The sequence below is a fragment of the Eurosta solidaginis genome, chromosome 5, assembly GCF_040869045.1.
Source record: "Eurosta solidaginis isolate ZX-2024a chromosome 5, ASM4086904v1, whole genome shotgun sequence".
Lineage (NCBI taxonomy): Eukaryota > Metazoa > Arthropoda > Insecta > Diptera > Tephritidae > Eurosta > Eurosta solidaginis.
The window spans coordinates 236,569,927-236,591,845 of record NC_090323.1 but is presented as its reverse complement, the minus strand read 5'-3'; the positions used below and the strand labels follow the sequence as shown (position 1 = coordinate 236,591,845).

General features: G+C 36.9%; 1 protein-coding gene across 1 annotated transcript in view; it reads left to right on the top strand.

Annotated features, from left to right (window-relative positions):
* Window positions 1–21,919, top strand: part of Tmc (Transmembrane channel-like) — a 135,233-nt gene that overhangs the window by 65,317 nt on the left and 47,997 nt on the right. The window contains exons 4-6 of the mRNA XM_067757311.1: window positions 9,989–10,240; window positions 15,761–15,888; window positions 18,011–18,115. Coding sequence (XP_067613412.1) covers window positions 9,989–10,240; window positions 15,761–15,888; window positions 18,011–18,115 — 485 coding nt within the window. The remainder of the gene's footprint in view (window positions 1–9,988; window positions 10,241–15,760; window positions 15,889–18,010; window positions 18,116–21,919) is intronic.

The following is a 21,919-nucleotide window of genomic DNA, read 5'->3' as shown; positions in this document are numbered from 1 at the left end:
CTGTTCTTCTCGAGAAATCTTTAACGAGTTCTTAAACAACCTTGCAGATAGTGGGCTTTTTCAGGTTAACGGCATTCTGAATAAGTTTGGTAAATGCGTGGACCTAATATATGTCAGTGATAATTCTAGATTCTGTTTAGTCCGAACTGACCCGTTGGTACTGCTTGAAGATGTATATCACCCTGCATTGGAGTTAATTGCTGAAACCTTTAGTCTTCCAAAACAACGTAATACCTATAATAATTCGTCTTCTGCTAGGTTTTATTTAGGAAAACTACCTTCAGGAAGTTAAGAAGTGAGCATTCCGTTATGGTTTGGCCCGACTATAGTGGAGATGTTGACGAGAGCGTTCATAATTTTACTAGTGCTTTACACCTGATATTCCGTAAATACTGATTGGCGCACCAAGGAACTAAACTGCTCAGAAAATCAGAAAACGCGATGTTTTAAGAGATATAAAAAATCTTTATTTTCAAATGACTATAGCAGATATTCTATTCTACGTCATAAATATAACTCTTTGAACAAAGAGTGTTACAAAGACTACATTAATAAGTTGAAGCTGCAACTTTCCTCTAATCCCAAGTTGTTCTTCAATTTTGTTAACACTAAACGCAAGACTACTGGTTTCCCATCCGTCGTGAAATTTAAAAACTTGGTTTGAAGTGACGATGCAACAGTTGTCGATATGTTTGCTGTTTTCTTTAAATCAAAATTACGTGCCAGTCCAGCCGAATGTTCTTTTCAGCTCGCCACTGCTTTGCGGTGTACGAGCCCCTTCGATATCCTGTAACGACGAGTTTTTACACCAAGAAAACCTAAAATCTTCTTATGCTAGTAGTCCCGACATCATTCCTTCTGTTGTTCTAAAAAGTTGCGCAGAATATTTTTATCGTCCCTTAACGAATATTTTTAATGCTTCTCTAAAGCAAGGTGTATTTCCCTGTTTCTGGAAAGAGTCTTTTATTATACCACTGCACAAAAATGGCAGTAAATCATGTATTGCAAACTATAGAGGCATTGCAAAACTTAGCGAAATACCTAAATTTTCGAAGCCATTATAACTAAGCAACTAGCACATTCAGTTTCTCCTATCATTAACCCAGCTCAGCATGGCTTCTGCAAAGGAAAGTCAACTGAGTCGAACCTGTTGGAATTGACTACTCATGTCTCCAGAAACTTTAGAAATAACCTACATACCGATGTAATTTACAGGGATTTCAGCAAAGCTTTCGATAAGTTTCCAACACTATTCTCACCTATAAACTTAATGGTTTGGGGTTTCCATTTCAACTTCTGAGTTTGATTACCTCTTACTTAAAAGGAAAGAAACAAAAGGTGTTATTTAAAAACAGCGAATCTCTATTCATTAGGGTTACTTCTGGCGTACCGCAAGGTTGTCACATTGGTCCTTTGCTATTTTTGCTATTTATTAATGATCTTCCAAGCGCGTTAACTCATTCCAAGATTTTGATGTATGCTGACGATGTAAAGCTTTTTAAACCTATACTCACTCCGGAAGACAGAGCGCTCCTTCAAGAAGATCTCGATAGTTTAGTCAAGTGGTGCAAAATTAGTTATGAGCCTCAACCTAAATAAATGTAAATTCATGAGTTTTGGTAGAAAATAATTTCAAGTGCACAATTACAGAGTTGGTGACTACCGGCTGGAGCAAGTCACTAGATTTATTGACCTGGGTGTTATAATGGACCCAAAAGTTGACTTTAAACTTTATTTTGAAACTTGTGTGACCCGATCGAATGGAGTTCTTGCTTTTGTTAAACGATGGTCTAAGGAATTTAATGACCCCTACGTTACAAAATCTCTCTTAACTGCTTTAGTGAGACCTATATTAGAGTATGCATCAATCGTTTGGAACCCGCGGTATCAAATCCATCGTGACAAGCTTGAATCGGTTCAAAAACAATTCCTACTTTTTGCTTTGAGTCATTTGGCGTGGGATCCAACAAGAAATCTTCCCTCTTACAACAGTCTGTTAAAGCTTACAATCCTACCTTCTCTCGATACTCACAGGGAAATGCTTGGTGTGTTGTTTAAGGTGAAATTATTGAGATGAACGGTGAATAGCCTGTTTTTACTTACTTAGCGAGATCAAATTTAATGTTCCCATGAGGCTTTCAAGGCATTTCCATCCGCTTTTTTTGAGCACATGTAGGTCGAATTTCGAAATGCGCGAAGCTCTTCGTTGTTTGTGCCTGGATTTTAACAAGCATTATAGTAATTTTGATACGTCGGACTCGCTTTTCAAAATAAAGAGGTGTATTTTATTTGAGTTAAATTAGTATATATGTATACATATTTCAAATATCTAACAAGTAAGAACGGAACTGTCTTCGGCTGTGCCGAAGACTTCATACCTTTCATGAATGGGGCTGAACAATAATTTTATCCCGCTCGTAATCTCCGAATAATCGGATGTATAAGATAAGAAATATATAGTGAACAGATCTACATACCTTAACGATTTTTAAGATAAATATAAAATAAAAAATAGGTAGGTAATCTGTGTGAGGATGCAAAGCTTCACGTTTTTTGTGGTCTGCATGTAAAAACTATGAGTACGAATCACGTCTTTCAAAAATATATGACGTAAACGTAACTATTTGATGAAATTTGATGAATTTTGAAGCCTCTAGCCGTAAAAAAGGGGCAAAAATGACAGTTTATATGAAGTATATAATATATATACCACCGATCTCTATGATTTTTTCAGACAACAATATATGCTATATACGTAAGCAATCGGTGAAATTTGAAGCTTATAGCTGTTAAAATGGGGTAGAAATTGCGTAAAGTTTCTTATCTGAACAATCGGTTGTATGAGATATATACTATATATACAACCGATCTCTATGATTTTTTCAGACAACAATATATGCTATATACGTAAGCAATCTGTGAAATTTGAAGCTTATAGCTGTTAAAATGGGGTAGAAATTGCGTAAAGTTTCTTATCTGAACAATCGGTTGTATGAGATATATACTATATATACAACCGATCTCTATGATTTTTTCAGACAACAATATATGCTATATACGTAAGCAATCTGTGAAATTTGAAGCTTATAGCTGTTAAAATGGGGTAGAAATTGTGTAAAGTTTCTTATCTGTACAATCGGTTGTATGAGATATATACTATATATACAACCGATCTCTATGATTTTTTCAGACAACAATATATGCTATATACGTAAGCCATCGGTGAAATTTGAAGCTTATAGCTGTTAAAATGGGGTAGAAATTGCGAAAAGTTTCTTAACTGAACAATCGGTTGTATGAGATATATACTATATACAACCGATCTCTATGATTTTTGCAGACAACAATATATGCTATATATGTACGTAAGCAATCGGTGAAATTTGAAGCTTATAGCTGTTAAAATGGGGTAGAAATTGCGAAAAGTTTCTTATCTGAACAATCGGTTGAATGAAATATATACTATATATACAACCGATCTCTATGATTTTTTCAGACAACAATATATGCTATATACGTAAGTATTCGGTGAAATTTGAAGCTTCTAGCTGTTAAAATGGGGCTAAAATTTGCGAAAATATATATATATACTATATATATATACTATATATACCACCATATATATACTATATATACCACCGATTTTATGATTTTTTCAGACAACAATATATGCTATATACGTAAGCATTCGTTGAAATTTGAAGCCTCTAGCTCTTAAAATAGGGCAGTAATTACGAAAAGTTCCTTATCTGAACAATCGGTTGTGGGGGATATATACTATATATACGACCGATCTCATCAATTTTTTCAGGCAACAATACGTGCAATATACAAAAGTATATGGTGAAGTTTGAAGCTTCAATCTGTTAAATTGGGTAAGATATTACAAAAATCCTCTTTTTCTGAAAAATCGGTTGTATGGAGGATATATGCTATAGTGGTCCGATCCGGTCGGTTCCGACAAATGTCGAATCGGACACCCAAATACACCCGCTCACCAAATTTTATCAAGATATCTCAAAAATTGAGGGTTTAGTTTGCATACAAACAGACAGACGGACAGACGGACATGGCTAAATCAACTCAGCTCTTCAACCTGATTATTTCGGTATACTTAATGGTGGGTCTACCTATTTTCCTTTAAGGACTTACAATTTTCGGTTTCGTGACGAAATTAATATACCATTTCATTTTCATGAAAGGTATAATTATATCTTACTGTTACTCCATTTTATGTATATATAATATAGCAGCTCTTTCTGAGCGGTTCGCGTCAGCTCCCTTCTGAGCACCTCTCGTTTGCCCCCTACTGGGCATATGTATACAAAACTCATACCCTATTGTAAAGTTAAGTTATTTATTTAAATTATCGCTCATATAATTATACATGTCACTTCTTATTATCAAATATGTAACTATAACTCTTAAGATCGTTTATTTAATGTGCAGTGTATTCGTTTTGTATAAGACATACTAATTTTAAATGTACTGCTATTTGCTTTTAGTCTGTTTAAATTGCTCAAATTGTAGACTATTAAATAAATAAATAAATATATAATACCCTGTCCGACCCAAAAATGTCCGCTAAAACCCTTGTCGATAACAATTTAAAAAAAAAACAATACATGAAAATTTTACAATGAAATGAAAATTTTTTAGTAGGTCATGAAAAACCCCTTAAAAATCAAAGTCGAAAAACGTCAAAAAAATTAAATTTCGCAGGCTCGAAAATTATTTTTTCGGGTACGCGTGTTGGAACTTTTTTTCCTGAGCCCAAATCCTATCGAAAAATTGATGGCGCGATATCGGTTAAAAATCGACCCAGTCTAGTAAGTAATGTTCGGTTTCATCCGAACTTAGACTTCCTTACTTGTTTTTATTTTAAGTTGTTGCAGCGTGAATCGATATTCCTCGTCGTCGCGCTCTATTTGTTCAAGTCCTACATTTGTTCAAGGACTATGAAAAATATTCAATCTTACAGTTGTATAACAATAAAGTCTCTAAATAAATGGGTCTCATATCATACCAAAGGTGTATCTATGTGGAATATATGTAGATGCTATCTGTGCTTGAAGATTCATAAATTCCCAAGGGAAGGCCCTTACAGTGTTCATAACACACCCAAGCCTTCATCAAGGCTCCAAGAGGAACACCCTGCACGACTTTTTGTTTGAGGAGCAGCTTGGCTCAAGTGAGCTCATTCGAGTGCTAAGCGTGTCCACACCGTTTCTAAGAGCAGAACCTCAAAGACCATGGAAAGTTACTTCTAAGCGCTTTATCTTCTAATTTTAATTGAACACCGCAAGAAAGTCAACACATTTTTCTCCCAACTCTCTCCCCAACTGCATAAACATAGTATAGCGAATAATACTTCTAGGTCCAGAGCATAATTCTTCATTCACATAATAAGGATTAGCACAGAAAGTTCTTCAAATTTAGAACTCTCCATAAGATTGATTGTTCTGCCAAAGTTCACTTTCAATAAAGTGTTTCACAATGTTAGGTTAGGTTGAACTGGCCGATACGTAGACTGAATGAGTCCGTAGTGTTACCACAAGTTTGTTCTAACGACCAAACTGAAAAACCAGGACCTATGTTATAAAATAACTCCGTCCTCTTGGCAAATAATAGAAGCTTCCGAAGACTTAAGCCACTTGCTGCTTCGAGATCTGACAGCTGTATCACTCCTAATAACTGGAGTCTTAGCCTGGCAAGCGTCCACAATGTTAGTTACAAAAAGTCGGCAAACCGCACAGGATCACCCTAAGACACTGCCAGAAGATTTTGCGTTTAAAGGCAGGTGGCCTAATGAGGAACAGCCGGACAACTCAGTAGATTTCCAGTTGGATAATAATAATGTCACACGAATTAATCAAGGAATTGACAATAAAACGTACAATAAGAAAAATGTCCATAACAAAGTGAGAAACGGGCGTCAAAAAACATTTCCTTTGCTCTGGTACTGAGTTTTCCCGCTTATAGTTTGGAGAGCACATTGCTAATTCGGAAAATTCCATCCAGATAGAAAACTTTGGCAAAAGGTACTGGCTTGGCAGGCTAGCTGTAAATGCGGGCATTAAACAGAGCCACTCTTTACGATTGGATCCGTCAACGCAGAAATTTACGTGAAACAGTAGCTTCAAAAACGCCTTCTGTTATTCCTAAGTTGTCATAATAGTCCTATACTTTGGCCGGAATTGGGCATACCTATCGATAATAAAGCAATAAGTAGCCGATTACTCGGCGATAACAATCTGATAACAAAAGGATAACCTGACGATAAATCGATAATAAGCCATCAATAAAACAATAGCTTGTCATAATCGGTTGTTACCAATAAGAAGCTGGCCAAGCTCTTCACGAAAAAATATGGAAAAAAACTGTAGTTCAAAATTAACCCCTGGGCAAGCTTTAATTAATTTAAAACATGCCCACACCTTTTTTAGGTTATCTTGTGCACCTTTTTTTCGCACAAAAATGGCCGAGACACACTGAAGTTTTTCATATAGATCGCAATCGCCAGTAACAACGCCAAAATCGCGCAAGATGTTGTGTTTGTAAATATGAAGGAACTTCAGACTTAACAACTGAATGTTTTTTTTTTCGCCTAACCCATTCACACGCAAAATTTCGCGAAGCACTGTTATAAACATTCTTCCTATACAAGAAATATACTTGCTAACATATTTTCTGTTCTATTGATTTATTTAATTACAGTTTTTATTTGTGAAAAATGTTAGAAAAGTTATCAACGAGTGGGAAAAATAATTGCACTTACAAAGTGTGCCAGCACCCTTAGCCAAAGAAAATGTCAAATTCTTCTTCTTATGCTTTGCTTGCAACAAAAGTTGCAAGTTGGCTACTTTTTCATGTCCGATGGCGCCAGTGTCGCTCAATCTACCGTTCTCCATAATAATACGTGCAATCTACTCATAATGCATAAGATTGAGTTAAACGCATCTATATTGTAACAAATTTAGTTCAATTCCGCTTATTTGCAACCTTCTACTAACGTTCGAATCACTAAACTGTTGAATAAATAACTCCACTATTCAATAATGCAAAATGGCCTTTTTTCAAGTACTTCGCCATAACACTACTACTTCTCGGCAGATAGCGTGCTTAAATCAAACTGAGTCCATGATTGCTCAGATTGCGCTCTTTTATACTAGGCGTTTCCAGAATTTACTTAGTTACCAGCTATAAAATTATAACTACAGATGCACGTGTATAGCTTCTCATATGCGCGTGTATATGTGAGTGATACTTGCACAAATTATTGCCTACTTTTGGGAGTATCTCACATATATTCATGTGTTTGTGCGTTGCTCTCCGCTGCTTGTTATGTGTAGACATAATGATTAATTTGGTTATGTGCATACAAGTCACTGCTCAGTATCGGCTTAGAGATGATAGTATCCCTTAGTGTTGCTAGTATTCGTCACAATATGAAAAACTGCGTATGTGACGCAGCTTAAAGAGTTGTTAACCCCATCGGCTGCATCATCTTTTAGGCACGTTACACCACATCTATCAAGTTTTTCAGCGCACGTCCTTAAATAAAAGCTTTGGTGCATTTACCCAAGTGCTCACTCAATAAAACAAACACAATTTTAGACACACTACTGTCGGCTGTGCCGAAAATTTCATACCTTTCATGAATAGGGCTGAACAATAATCTTATTCCATTCGCAATATCCAAATAATCGACTGATAAGATAAGAATAAGAAATATATAGATAAGTATAATATAAAACAAGTACATGTGTCTAAGTTCGGATGTAACCGAACATTATATACTCAGCGTGAGCTTAAATTGTACATTTCATTTCAGATAAATTACTTTTCTACATAACACGTGGCACCGCCCTTTAAAAAAAAATGTCTCCCCATTTCCTCTTACAGTAAAACTTGATAAGTTAAATATCATTGATTCAAAACTATTTTTTGCTAAGTTATAGCTTATTTTTCTAGTCTACGACACTTTTAAATTTGTTTTATATCTAATTTGCCGTGGTCTTTAACCGATCCCGTCCATTTTTACTAGAAATATATTCTGCTATAAGGAAAATATATGTATCCAATTTTATTACAACCCGTTAATTTTTCTTCGAGTTATGGCTCCCGAAACATAGAAAATTGTTTAGTCATAAAAGGGGCGGCGCCACGCCCATTTTTTTAAATTTGAAATTTTTCCTATTTATTGTTATAAATCCACTTGGAAAATGAAATACCATTGATATAAAGTTCTTTTTTGCAAAGATATAGCTTAATTTTTTCGTCCACGACCCTTTTAAAAATCTTGTATATAAAAGTGGGCGTGGTCTTTTACCGATTTCGTTAACTTTTCTTCAAAGCATTCCTTATAGTAAAGGCAACCTCTCTGCTGAATTTTGTTACAATAGGTTTTACGATTTTTGATTTATGATTAATAATATTTGTAAAATTGATTTTATCGCAAGTGGGCGGTGGCACGCCCATTCTAAACAAATTTTTCAAATTTTTATCAAAGGTCTCAATATCACTCCACATGTCAAGCTTCAACATTTTTGGTGTATATACTAAATAATCAGGTTTTTGTGTTTTCCAAAATGTTATATATATAAAAAGTGGGCGTGGTTATCATCCGATTTCGCTCATTTTCAATACTAATCTCATTATTCGCTCAAGTTATCGTATTAACGGACGGACAGACATGGCTCAATACAATTTTTTTCGATACTGATGATTTTGATATATGGAAATATATCTCGATTCCTTTATACCTGTACAACCAGCCGTTATCCAATCAAAGTTAATATTCTCTGTGTGCAAAGCAGGCTGAGTATAAAAATAAGACTTTGTGTGTGGATGTAAGGTTTCAAGTTTTTGTGGTCTGCATTTAAAAACTATGACCACGAATTATTACAACAGTATATGACGTAAGCGTAAGTATCGATGAAACTTGAAGCTTCTAGCCCTAAAAAATGGGACATAATGGCAGTTTATACGGGTTATATACTATATATACCACCGATCGCTATGATTTTTTCGGACAACAACATATGCTATATACGTAAGCATTTGGTGAAATTTGAAGCTTAACTAGCTGTTAAAATGGGGCAGAAATTACGAAAAGTTTCTCATCTGAACAATCGGTCGTATGAGATATATACTATATATACCACCGATCTATACAATTTTTTCGAACAGCAATATGTGCAATATACGAAATAATATGGTGAAGTTTGAAGCTGCTATCTGATATGACAATAATTCTCTTTTATGAAAAACCGGTTATGTGGGGGATATATGCTATAGTGGTCCGATCCTGCCGGTTCCGAAAAATGAATCGGACACATAAATATACCCGCTCACCAAATTTTATCAAGATATCTCGAAAATTTAGGGACTAGTCTGCATACAAACTGACAGACAGACAGACGGGCATGGCTAAATCAACTCAGCTCTTCATCCTGATCATTTCGGTATACTTATTGTTGGGTCTATCTATTTTCCTTTAAGGACTTACAATTTTGAGATTTGTGATGAAGTTAATATACCATTTCATTTTCATAAAAGGTATGAAAACCAACCAAGACGATAAAATATATCCGTAGGTGGTAGACTTCGCCTCGAGTGTAAGACAAACATAATACCCAATGTATGTATGATAATGATATGTCACAAAATACACGATTTTCTACTTACGTGTATAGATTTTTTATTACGTATTTCCTTTCAGTTATTTGTTTTATCTCGCAATGTCTGTTTAGGCACACAAATGTCTCAGCACGCCAAAACTTTAGCTAACGCGCAAACCATGAATATCGACATATTTAAATTCATACTTTAATGCCTTTCCCGTCTACACACTCCCATCTGAGACACCGACCCTAACTTATTTCCCTTCCTAGTTTTATAATGCTAACAGATACGAATATCCAATCTAAACGTAATTACATATTGTCACGAATACCTATTATTTACTCTCCTTATTTACTTACAGACTCATCACCACAAGGTCAAGTGAATGACAATTACATAGTCAACGAAAGTAATAACAACAATCATAGCGATGCTGAAGACGATGAAGAGGATTATTCGCAGTCCGTTACGGCTATAATTCAACGACGCGCCAGTGTACGTGGTTACAGGGGTAAGCGGGGTAGTCGTTATTCGCGCAGAGCTTCCAGTCCAATGGATCATCTGATGGATACTGTTGAGCGGCGACGCTCCAGTATCTATACATCAAGTTCAGGCAAGTGGGCAGTGATGCGCAAATAAGTCTTTTGTTTTTTGCTTTATCTTTTTCCGCTTGATTTGCTGCATTATTTTTTTTTCTCATTTGTATTTACTGCATAAAACGTACAACTTTATAATCTCTACCATCTTACATCTGCACTTCCCATATACAAATATATCCTGACTATTTTACGACCAAAAGTGTATTACAATCTCATTTCTTTTTGCTCACGCAAAACAAATCGTAAAAAGTTAAACCGCAAATTAGGCCTATAAATAAACAGAAATACATGAAACAAGTAAGGAAGGCCAAGTTCGGGAGTAACCGAAAATTACATACTCAGCTGAGAGTTATGGAGACAAAATAAGGGAAAATCACCATGTAGGAAACTGAACCTAGGGTAACTCTGGTATGTGTTTGTATGACATGTGTATCAAATGGAAGGTATTAAAGAGTATTTTAAGAGGCAGAAGGCCATAGTTCAATGGATGGACGCCATTTAGGGATATCGCCATAAAGGTGGATCAGGGCTGACTCTAGAATTTATTTGTACGATACGGGTATCAAATGAAAGGTGTTAATGAGTAGTTTAAAAAGGAGTGGTGGTAGTTGTATATGTGAAGGGGTTTTCGAGATATTGACCAAAATGTGGACCAGGGTAACCCAGAATATCATCTGTCGGGTACCGCTAATTTATTTATATATGTAATAACACGAACAGTATTCCTTCCAAGATTCCAAGGGCTTTTCATTTCGGTCTGCAGAGCTTTTTCATTTTCTTCTACTTAATATGGTAGGTGTCACACCCATTTTTCAAAGTTTATTTCTAAAGTTATATTTTGCGTCAATAAACCAATGCAATTATCATATTTCATCCCTTTTTCATATTTGGTATAGAATTATGGCATTTTTTTCATTTTTCGTAACTTTCGATATCGAAAAAGTGGGCGTGCTCATAGTCGGATTTCAGCCATTTTTTACACCAATACAAAGTGAGTTCAGATAAGTACATGAACTGAGTTAAGTAAAGATATAAGCAAACATCGAGCTCAAGTTATCGTGTAAACGGCTGAGCGGAAGGACAGACGGTAGACTGTGTATAAAAACTGGGCGAGCCTTCAACCGATTTCGCCCTTTTTCACAGAAAACGGTTATCGTACTAGTATCTAAGTCCATATCAAATTTCACAAGGATTGGTAAATTTTTGTTGGACTTATGGCATTAAAAGTATCCTAGACAAATTAAATGAAAAAGGGCGGAGCCACGCACATTTTGAAATTTTCTTCTATGTTTGTATTTTATTGCGACATATCATTACTGGAGTCGAATGTTGACATAATTTACTTGTATGCTGTAAAGATATTAAATTTTTTCAAAGTGGGCTTGGTCGTTCTCCGACTTTGCAAATTTTTATTAAGCATACATATAGTAATAGCAGTAACGTTCCTGCCAAATTTCATCATGATATCTTGAACGACTGCCAAATTACAGCTTGCAAAACTTTTAAATTACCTTCTTTTAAAAGTGGGCGGTGCCACGCCCATTGTCCAAAATTTTACTACTTTTCTATTCTGCGTCATAAGTTCAACTCACCTACCAAGTTTCATCGCTTTATCCGTCTTTGGTAATGAATTATCACACTTTTTCGGTTTTTCGAAATTTTCGATATCGAAAAAGGGGGCGTGGTTACAGTCCGATATCGTTCATTTTAAATAGCGAACGGTGGCCACCGTGGTGGGATCGTAGCGTGCTTCGCCTACCACACCGTATGCCCCAGGTTCACACCCCGGGCAAAGCAACATCAAAATTTTAGAAATAAGGTTTTTCAATTAGAAGAAAATTTGTCTAAGCGGGGTCGCCCCTCGACAGTGTTTGGCAAACGCTCCGGGTGTATTTCTGCCATGAACAGCTCTCAGTGAAAACTCATATGCCTTGCAGATGCCGTTCGAAGTCGGCATAAAACATGTAGGTCCCGTCCGGCCAAAGAGAAGCTCGACCTTAGATCTCTTCGGAGGTTATCGCGCATTATATTTTTTTTTTTTTATTAAATAGCGATCTGAGATGAGTGCCCAGGAAACTACACACCAAATTTCATCAAGATACCTCAAAATTTACTCAAGTTATCGTGTTAACGGACAGACGGGCGGACGGACATGGTTCAATCAAATTTTTTTTCGATACTGATGATTTTGATATATGGAAATCTATATCTATCTCAATTCCTTTATACCTGTACAACCAACCGTCATCCAATCAAAGCTAATATACTCTGTGAGCTCTGCTCAACTGAGTATAAAAATAAATATTCCGATCTCATTTATTGTTATGCAAGTTAAATGCTCATATACGAGTGAAGGTTCGTCTGTTTGTTTGTCCTTAAAAATTTATTAGGTTCGAAACCTACATGTATAAATGTCGGAAATCTTTGACAACGCACGGCAGCCGTAAGAAACCAGTCCCGACAAAAAAAATTGGTACGTGACCCATATTTTATACCTTTCATAAGTGTTAGTATCAGAAAAATATTATAAAGACCCCCCAATAAGTGTAATGAAAACCATTAGCTTTTACTGGTTCTTTGCTTTCGTTGAATGCAATCTTAATCTGAATACAATTTTAAAAGCAATGAGTATAAACAGGCCCTCAGCCTAACGCAAAAGGGGTGAGCAAAATCGTATGACGGTAAATTTTCGATGTTCCGAAGAAGAGGCGCGTCACTCTGGCATAACTTCGAAGAAGACGAGGTTGTATTTTGTTTATCTACTACACAGTTGTTGGAAACAACAGAAGCTTTTAATTATACCATTAGAACAGATAAGTATTTCCCTACATAATCTAAATGTTATCAGGACATCGATGACATGGTCGCCGTTTTCGTTCTTAAAAGAGTTTGCTCGAACTTAAAACCTTCCCCCCGTAGCGGAATTTTTTGGCAAAATTCGCAGACCTTATACCTTATGGTTAGCAGCTCAAGCTCCTCATACTCACGCCTTACTATTTATTTCTTCCTGTAAAGGCGTCTTGCTATCCTTTTGGAACTTCCCCCTGCGGGCTAGGGGCCAAGAAGTTACCGGCGGCAGGTATACCGATCGTAAAAGGCGATTATAATACCATAGCTCTCTGCACTGTTATTTAAATTAGTTTATGTTGATCATTTAAGATCTTCATGTTCTAAACTAACTGTGCACCCTAACCTTAACAAATTGACGTCATCTTATTAGTGACAAAATAATAGGCGAACCAATCCGGGATGTTTACTCGAAAAGGAGCAGAGTGGAAGCGGTGTACCGCCTGCGCGAGCCTATGATGGTCGTTGAAAACTGTGTCATTTGTAATCTGATAAAATGTATCGTATGATGTTTGTACTCAGGTTCGAACTCCTACCTTGAGAATTCGGATTAATCGTGGGGGTTGTGGTTTAATGTCGTATTTTGGATTCCTTTGGTCCATCCTGAATATGACAGATTAACTTTCGTTGAAGTTGACAATAAAGCATACTTAATGAAGCTATGCAGCCGCTTCTTCGTTGGAGTCCGCAGTAAAGTATTCTGGTCGGAGTTATGCGGTCGCTTCAGCCTTTGAATTAGAAAATAAAGCATTCTCTTCGGAGTAATGCAGTCTTATTCGATGGAAGGTTGGCATGTACTTTACTAGTGGTATTTCCACGTATGTAAACTGTCTCAATACTCATTCTTTTCTAAGCACAAAAATGTCAAAGACTCTTTTGCGGAAGGTCACAGAAAAGGCTGATCACATCCCAAAATTGTGCATGGAGTTTAAAAACGCTGTTTGAAAATTGGGTGTTACAAAGACGTATAAGCGTATGACTATTGTCCGAAGAGATCTAAGGCCGAGCCTCTCTTCCAATTTTCGTCGTGCTCCTCTTGATTTTCCCTACAAATTGGCCGCACGGGACATACATGTTTTATGCCGACTCCGAACGGTATCTGCAAGGCAGATGAGTTTTCACTGAGAGCTTTTCATGGCAGAAATACATCCGGAGCGGTCACCAAACATTGCCGAGGGGCGACCCCGCTTAGAAAAATTTTCTTCTAACTCAAAATCCTTATTTCTAAAATTTTGATGTTGCTTTGCCCGGGGTGTGAACCCAGGGCATACGGTTTGGTAGGCGGAGTACGCTACCATCACACCACGGTGGCCGTGTTTGTTGATTACAGTTGATAATTGTAAGACTGGGTCTGTGCCCCCATTTGATCTTAAGTAATTGTACTATTACCTGTGATTAATGAAGATGTATCTTGCGAGTAAGCGTGTTAAGTACTTGTGATTAATCATGATCTGATGACTTGATCGTCACTTGACTTGATGGTCATGGTGGAGTTTCCTTACAACCGGATGGCGGGAGCTTGATAGACTCCATATCATACCAAGGTAAAAAATTGTGACTGAAACATCCGATTACAAGTTAAGTTGGTACCAATGATTCGGCCAAGAAGTGTTGAGGAGGGCAACATGGAGCCAATAATTGGGCCGCTGATCATGCGATTAGATTCATGTCTGACACCGTGGGATTGAGTCATCAACTGACAGGTACTCACGTTAAGCACCTATCGTAATATCCTTTTGGACTCGCGGTAACGTTCGCTCTCTCTTTTTGCTGCGTTCGATTTTTACGTATCTTTTCTTTCGGCTGCAATGCGGCATTCTTCATCGTACCACTTGTTTTCCGATGTTTGCCGGTATCTAATTTTTTCTATAGTTGCCAATAGCTGTTCGTCCCTTTGCATAGCTCCTTAATATTGTGACGAATACTAGCAACACTAAGGGGTACTATCATCTCTAAGCCGATACTGAGCAGTGACTTGTATGCACATAACCAAATTAATCATTATGTCTACACATATGTCCATAAAAGCAGCAGTAAGCAACGCACAAATACATGCATATATCTGAGATACTCCCAAAAGTATGCATTCATTTATGCAAGTATCACTCACATATACACGCGCATGTGCTATGAGAGAAGCTACAAAATCGTGCATCTGTATTTATAGCTGCGAAATTTATAGCTGATAACTAACTACTAAATTCTGGAAATAGAAGCGCCTAGAAATATGTCGGCGAGGAAACCAGACAGTATAAAAGCGGCAACAGTTGAGGCACGAAAAGTCAGTTTGATTTAAGCACGCTATCTATCGAGCAATAGAGGTATTATTTTGAAAGTAGTCTAATAATTAATTATTCTTACCTACATACAAGTCAAAAATTCAATCAGAATATAGATTATAGATATTTAAGGAAAGTGCAAAGTCATCTGCACAGCCGAAAACAGTGCCGTCCTTACGTGTTTTCCTTTCACTTTTGTTAAATGTGAGTCGTACATTTAATGTTAGGCTTTCGTTTTTATTTCTCCTCCGTATGCGGTGTAGACAAAAAAACAAAGAACCGCCTACGACCATTTAGGGCGTTTTTTATGTGACGATTTATTTTCTTTTCCGTGCCCGTACTACGAAGTACACTTATAAATAAATCATGAGAAGATAAAGAAAATTAACAACAAAATATATATTACAGATGAGGGCACAAATCAAGAGTCAACTCAAGAGCAAATATTTGAGAATATTCGTTTACATAAAGAAGTTATACAATCAGTAAAACTACAACCATGGCCGATGAGGAAAAAACTCAAATTAGTGCGACAGGTAAGTGAACACAAAAACAAAAAAAAAAAAAAATAGTAGCACAGGTCTTTTTGTTATATTAAACCTGTATAGTTGAGGAAATTTTCAGCACAATATATTTTCCATACATCTTTAAAGAAGACTAAAAATGTAAGGCTTTGTTTAGAATATTTTTATAGATGCCAATCACGTCTGATCAGCACATTTTATCGAATTTTTTCATTGGCTGCTTAATATATTTCCATCACGTCAAACTGGAAAGAGGAGACTGACTTTACGACAAAAGAAGTTTGGCTCATTTATTGTCATGACGCCTTGCAACCGCCCTTGGGGAGTGTTATTGATGTTGATGATCCTTTTCCGGATACAAATTCTGTACGTTTTGGCAACAAGCACCATAAAGCTACTAGCCCGACCATCTCGGGAACGATTTGGTATGACCACATGAAACCTTTTAGGCCATACTGCACTCCCACGCCCTAGATCCTTGAGGAACTTTGGGTCGCCAGAGCCTCGGCTGTTAAAGAAACAGGATTCGCCACGGGTAGATGAGGTTGACAATTGGGTTGGAGAAGCTATAATTGCACTGGAAACAACTTGAAATGGTTGCGCTAAACAACCCGTTAAATCAATTTGATATTTCAGCCGCCTCTTACGAGAGGGATACCTGCCGCGGTATATTCTAAGCCCCTAACCCACTGGGGACACCTCCCTGGTCTTCTTTTGGGGTGTGTATGGGATATAAAAGGCCGGAAATGAAAAAGAGAATCAAAACAAACTTATAAATATGTTCGTAAAAACGAAGTACAAAGAAAAATGGGTGCTTGCACTGATGTACTTCTTAGGTACTAAAAAGTAGTTTTTAATTGAGTGATAATAATTAATTATAATCATCATTGCTGAAATTAGAGAAAATAAAAGCTTATTTTTAACAAGCACAAAGAATATAGGCCTCCCTGCCTCTCCATGCACCAATGTATTGAAATTTCCCGTCCCGTCTTTCCACCGTTACTTCTCAGCCACTAGTCCTGGACCATACCTACTCCGCCTTGTTCAAGTCAGAGCAAGAAATTAGCTGAAGCAGCCTCAGTGTGCTGAGGACTGAATTGACCTATAACCATCATCTTCCCATCATTTTTTGAGAGCTTCTCAGCTACTGTTTTTTTTTTTTTTTTTAATAAAATTTTTATTTATATATACTCGTAAAGGCATGACGAGTATGGGGGGAAATAGGTCAGCTGGAACATATCCCCCAATATCCCAGAAAGACTAATTACAACTAAAGGGCGGCAGATATCTGGAGGTCCCCTTATAAGACACACTAAGGTAGTACTATTCATCCTATGAGCGATGAGAATATGAGAATAACACACGGAATTACGGGTTTTATCGAGTTGCCGTCCTTATATCCGCCATATTCGACAAAAAAAAAGCTTGGCGCACCTAATGCAGGATGTGGCTCTTCGTCACGTATAGATGATCTTGGACTAAATAATAGAACAATCCCTGCTCCATGAGGAACATGGCCCTAAATGAAAGTGGATAGGGGTACCGGTGGAAGCTGGGACAAGAAGGGGAATCAGGTTATACGGGGAGAAAAAGTCGCCGCGTAAGTTTTACCACGTGTCATCACGCGGAAGCTCCAACCCAACATGGGGAGGAGGGTGCAAGCACCTACCAGTTGATTTATTGTGATGACCCCGGCGTGAGCGAGGTATCCCCATCAAATACACCCTGTGAGGCCCTCACGTACCGGCCAATTCAATCCAGCCTAAGCAAATTTAATTTATGCCTGCTTTTATTTAGTTTAGAGCGACTTGACATATTGAATAAATACAAACTTTTGTAATTCACACCCTAAGGACAATAAGTATTTGTAGTGTTTAAGTATTACCAATTCAATGTAATTTTCCAACTTTTATCAAAATTTAGAATTCACGCAAACAAAAGTGTACAAAATTCAAATGTCATTCAAATGTCAAATGCAGCTGGACCCTTCGAGCTCATGATTAACGCTTACTTTAATATTCTAAACAAATAATTCTGAGAACAAAATAAATATTTTAACTTTTTCACTTTTCATCTGTGGCCTCTTACTTACAAAACACTTGGGAATATGGTGAAATGTGCGGTTAAATTTTAGGCCAAAACATATGTGGCCCGTCACGAAGGAGCGCTGCAAGAACGTTTCGCTATGTCGCGTAGTACAAAGGATTTATGGGCGAGGTTTAAAATTTTAATGGCTGCGGTAAGTGTTTTTCTTTATCAATCACGCATACACGCACACACATAAACTCTAGACATCCGGCACTTTGCCGAGTTGAAATGCGTCAGTAGCACATAAAGTAATTTAGGTTATGTTACGTTTTTGCACATTACCTTCACACTTTTATTATGTTGTTTATTGTTTTTAGTTTTGTTTGTCTACATTAGAATTTGCAAACGCATATGTTTACATACGTGTGCGTTGTTATGTTAGTGTGTGTTACGTGAGCATGAATATCCGCAAACTTGTCAACAACCCGGTAACACGCAAACGGTTTTAAAGTGCGCTTCACTCACCGGCACTTAAAGTGTGTCACGTGCCACATATGGCACCTTGCATATATACATACATATGTAGGCAAAGCTCTACAATTTCCCCCTTTCTTATTTGCTCGTTACTTCCAATGCAAATTATGACTGAATTTCCTTTATTCTATCACAATGTTGCAATTTCCCTCCAGCTGTTGCAAATTCATTCAAAAGCGTGCTGTTACATACACATACACCCGCTATTTAAAAATATAAATTTTTTTTATATACACTCAGCCAACAAATGGGCAAACCTCAACATTAACGTTTTTGCATTCACTTCCTGACGTTAGGGGTTTTTTGACTGTCACCAATGCACACTAGGGTTATGATTATACTCAGTTGAGCAGAGCTCACAGAGTATATTAAGTTTGATTGGATAACGGTTGGTTGTACATATATAAAGGAATCGAGATAGATATAGACTTCCATATATCAAAATAATCAGGATCGAAAAAAAATTTGATTGAGCCATGTCCGTCCGTCCGTCCGTCCGTCCGTCCGTTAACACGATAACTTGAGTAAATTTTGAGGAATATTGATGAAATTTGGTATGTAGGTTCCTGAGCACTCATCTCAGATCGCTATTTAAAATGAACGATATCGGACTATAACCACGCCCACTTTTTCGATATCGAAAATTTCGAAAAACCGAAAAAGTGCGATAATTCATTACAAAAGACCGATAAAGCGACGAAACTTGGTAGATGAGTTGAACTTATGACGCAAAATAGAAAATTAGTAAAATTTTGGACAATGGGCGTGGCACCGCCCACTTTTAAAAGAAGGTAATTTAAAACTTTTGCAAGCTGTAATTTGGCAGTCGTTGAAGATATCATGATGAAATTTGGCAGGAACGTTACTCTTATTACTATATGTACGCTTAATAAAAATTAGCAAAAACGGAGAAGGACCACGCCCACTTTCCAAAAAAAATTTTTTTTTAAGTAAAATTTTAACAAAAAATTTAATATCTTTACAGTATATAAGTAAATTATGTCAAGATTCAACTCCAGTAATTATATGGTGCAACAAAATACAAAAATAAAAGAAAGTTTAAAAATGGGCGCGGCTCCGCCCTTTTTCATTTAATTTGTCTAGGATACTTTTAACGCCATAAGTCGAACAAAAATTAACCAATCCTTGTGAAATTTGATAGGGGCATAGATTTTTTTTTTTTTTATAACTGTTTTCTGTGAAAATGGGCGAAATCGGTTGATGCCACGCCCAGTTTTTATACACAGTCGTCCGTCTGTCCTTCCGCATGGCCGTTAACACGATAACTTGAGCAAAAATCGATATATCTTTACTAAACTCAGTTCACGTACTTATCTGAACTGACTTTATCTTGGTATGAAAAATGAACGAAATCCGACTATGACCACGCCCACTTTTTCCATATCGAAAATTACGAAAAATGAAAAAAATGCCATAATTCTATACCAAATACGAAAAACGGGATGAAATATGGTAAGGTAATTGCATTGTTTTATTGACGCGAAATATAACTTTAGAAAAAACTTTATAAAATGATTGTGACACCTACCATATTAAGTAGAAGAAAATGAAAAAGTTCTGCAAGGCGAAATAAAAACCCTTAAAATCTTGGCAGGTATTACATATATAAATAAATTAGCGGTATCCAACAGATGATGTTCTGGGTCACCCTGGTCCACATTTTGGTCGATATCTGGAAAACGCCTTCACATATAGAACTACCACCACTCCCTTTTAAAACTCTCATTAATACCTTTAATTTGATACCCATATCGTACAAACTCATTCTAGAGTCACCCCTGGTCCACCTTTATGGCGATATCTCGAAACGGCGTCCACCTATGGAACTAAGGATTACTCCCTTTTAAAATACTCATTAACACCTTTCATTTGATACCCATATCGTACAAACGCATTCTAGAGTCACACCTGGTCCATCTTTATGGCGATATCTCGAAAAGGCGTCCACCTATAGAACTAAGGCCCACTCCCTCTTAAAATACTCATTAACTCCTTTCGTTTGATACCCATATTGCACAAACGAATTCTAGAGTCACCCCTGGTCCACCTTTATGGCGATATCTCGAAAAGGGGTCCACCTATAGAACTAAGCCCCACGCCCTTTTAAAATAATCATTAACACCTTTCATTTGATATTCATATCATACAAACAAATTCTAAAGTCACCCCTGGTCCACCTTTATGGCGATATCTCGAAAAGGCGTCCATCTATAGTACTTAGGTCCACGCCCTTTTAAAATACTCATTAATATCTTTCATTTGATACCCATATCGTACAAACGCATTCTAGAGTCAACCCTGATCCACCTTTATGGCTATATCCCTAAATGGCGTCCACCTATAGAACTATGGCCCACTCCCTCATAAAATACTCTTTAATGCCTTTAATTTGATACACATGCCATACAAACACATTCCAGGGTTTCCCTCGGTTCATTTTCCTACATGGTTATTTTCCCTTATGTTGTCACCATAGCTCTCAACTGAGTATGTAATGTTCGGTTACACCCGAACTTAACCTTCCTTACTTGTTTTTTTTTAGATTTAAACGCTGTTGTGGCAAACGATGAACTTTTGTATAAAAATCACGAAAATAACATTAATTTCAATAAATTCTAAAAAAAAACGTTACGCGCACTTCGAAATTTGTATCAGTATGAGGAAAATTTGCATATAATTTATTCTGTACTGCATATGGTTTACAATATTCAACTTTTCGTTACCTTAAATTTCTAAATTACTGTTTATGAACTTGTAATTGAGATATTTATCCGTTTTGCAAGTGCTGTGAATCTCTTCCATCAGTTTTACAGCTCGTTCAGCCACCATATTTGAACGAGGAATATCGAGCACAGAAGGTTACGCTTTCCAATGAGTAGTAAAAGACTTCAAAGCCTTAGCACATTTCAGTTTAGCGACAGCAGCATGTAACTCGTCGTATATTTCCTCTGAATAATGCTGATTTGAAGACCATGCCTTTGCCCATGCATTTGCTATAAAGTCACAGATAAATTTGAGCTGATATCTCCACTTTGGAATGAGAAAATAAGCAATCAATGCAAATATTTCTCGTGAATTCCACCTAGCACTATGAAGGGACGGTAGCTTTCGCCATTTGAGTAAAGGCCATTCTTTTTTCTTCTGGTAGTAATTATACCCCTCACAGAGGTCGAAAAAAAACTTGAAATCATCTCTCCATCCCGGGTTTTTAACTGATAATGTAACTTGTATGCCCACATAGTTATTTTGAATGTTATCATATTCTGCCAACACGCCTTCAACGAATTGATAATTGATGCTGGGTGACACCGATGTTGTTGGAAACAAAAAATCCATTAGGTGACGCAGAACAAGGTCGAGAATGTGATGTTGACAGCCTATGAACTGAGGTGCCTCTTGCCCGATTTTTCGGAACTCTGTTTGAAGTTTGAAAACTGTCCCATTCTTGCTTCCGGTATTT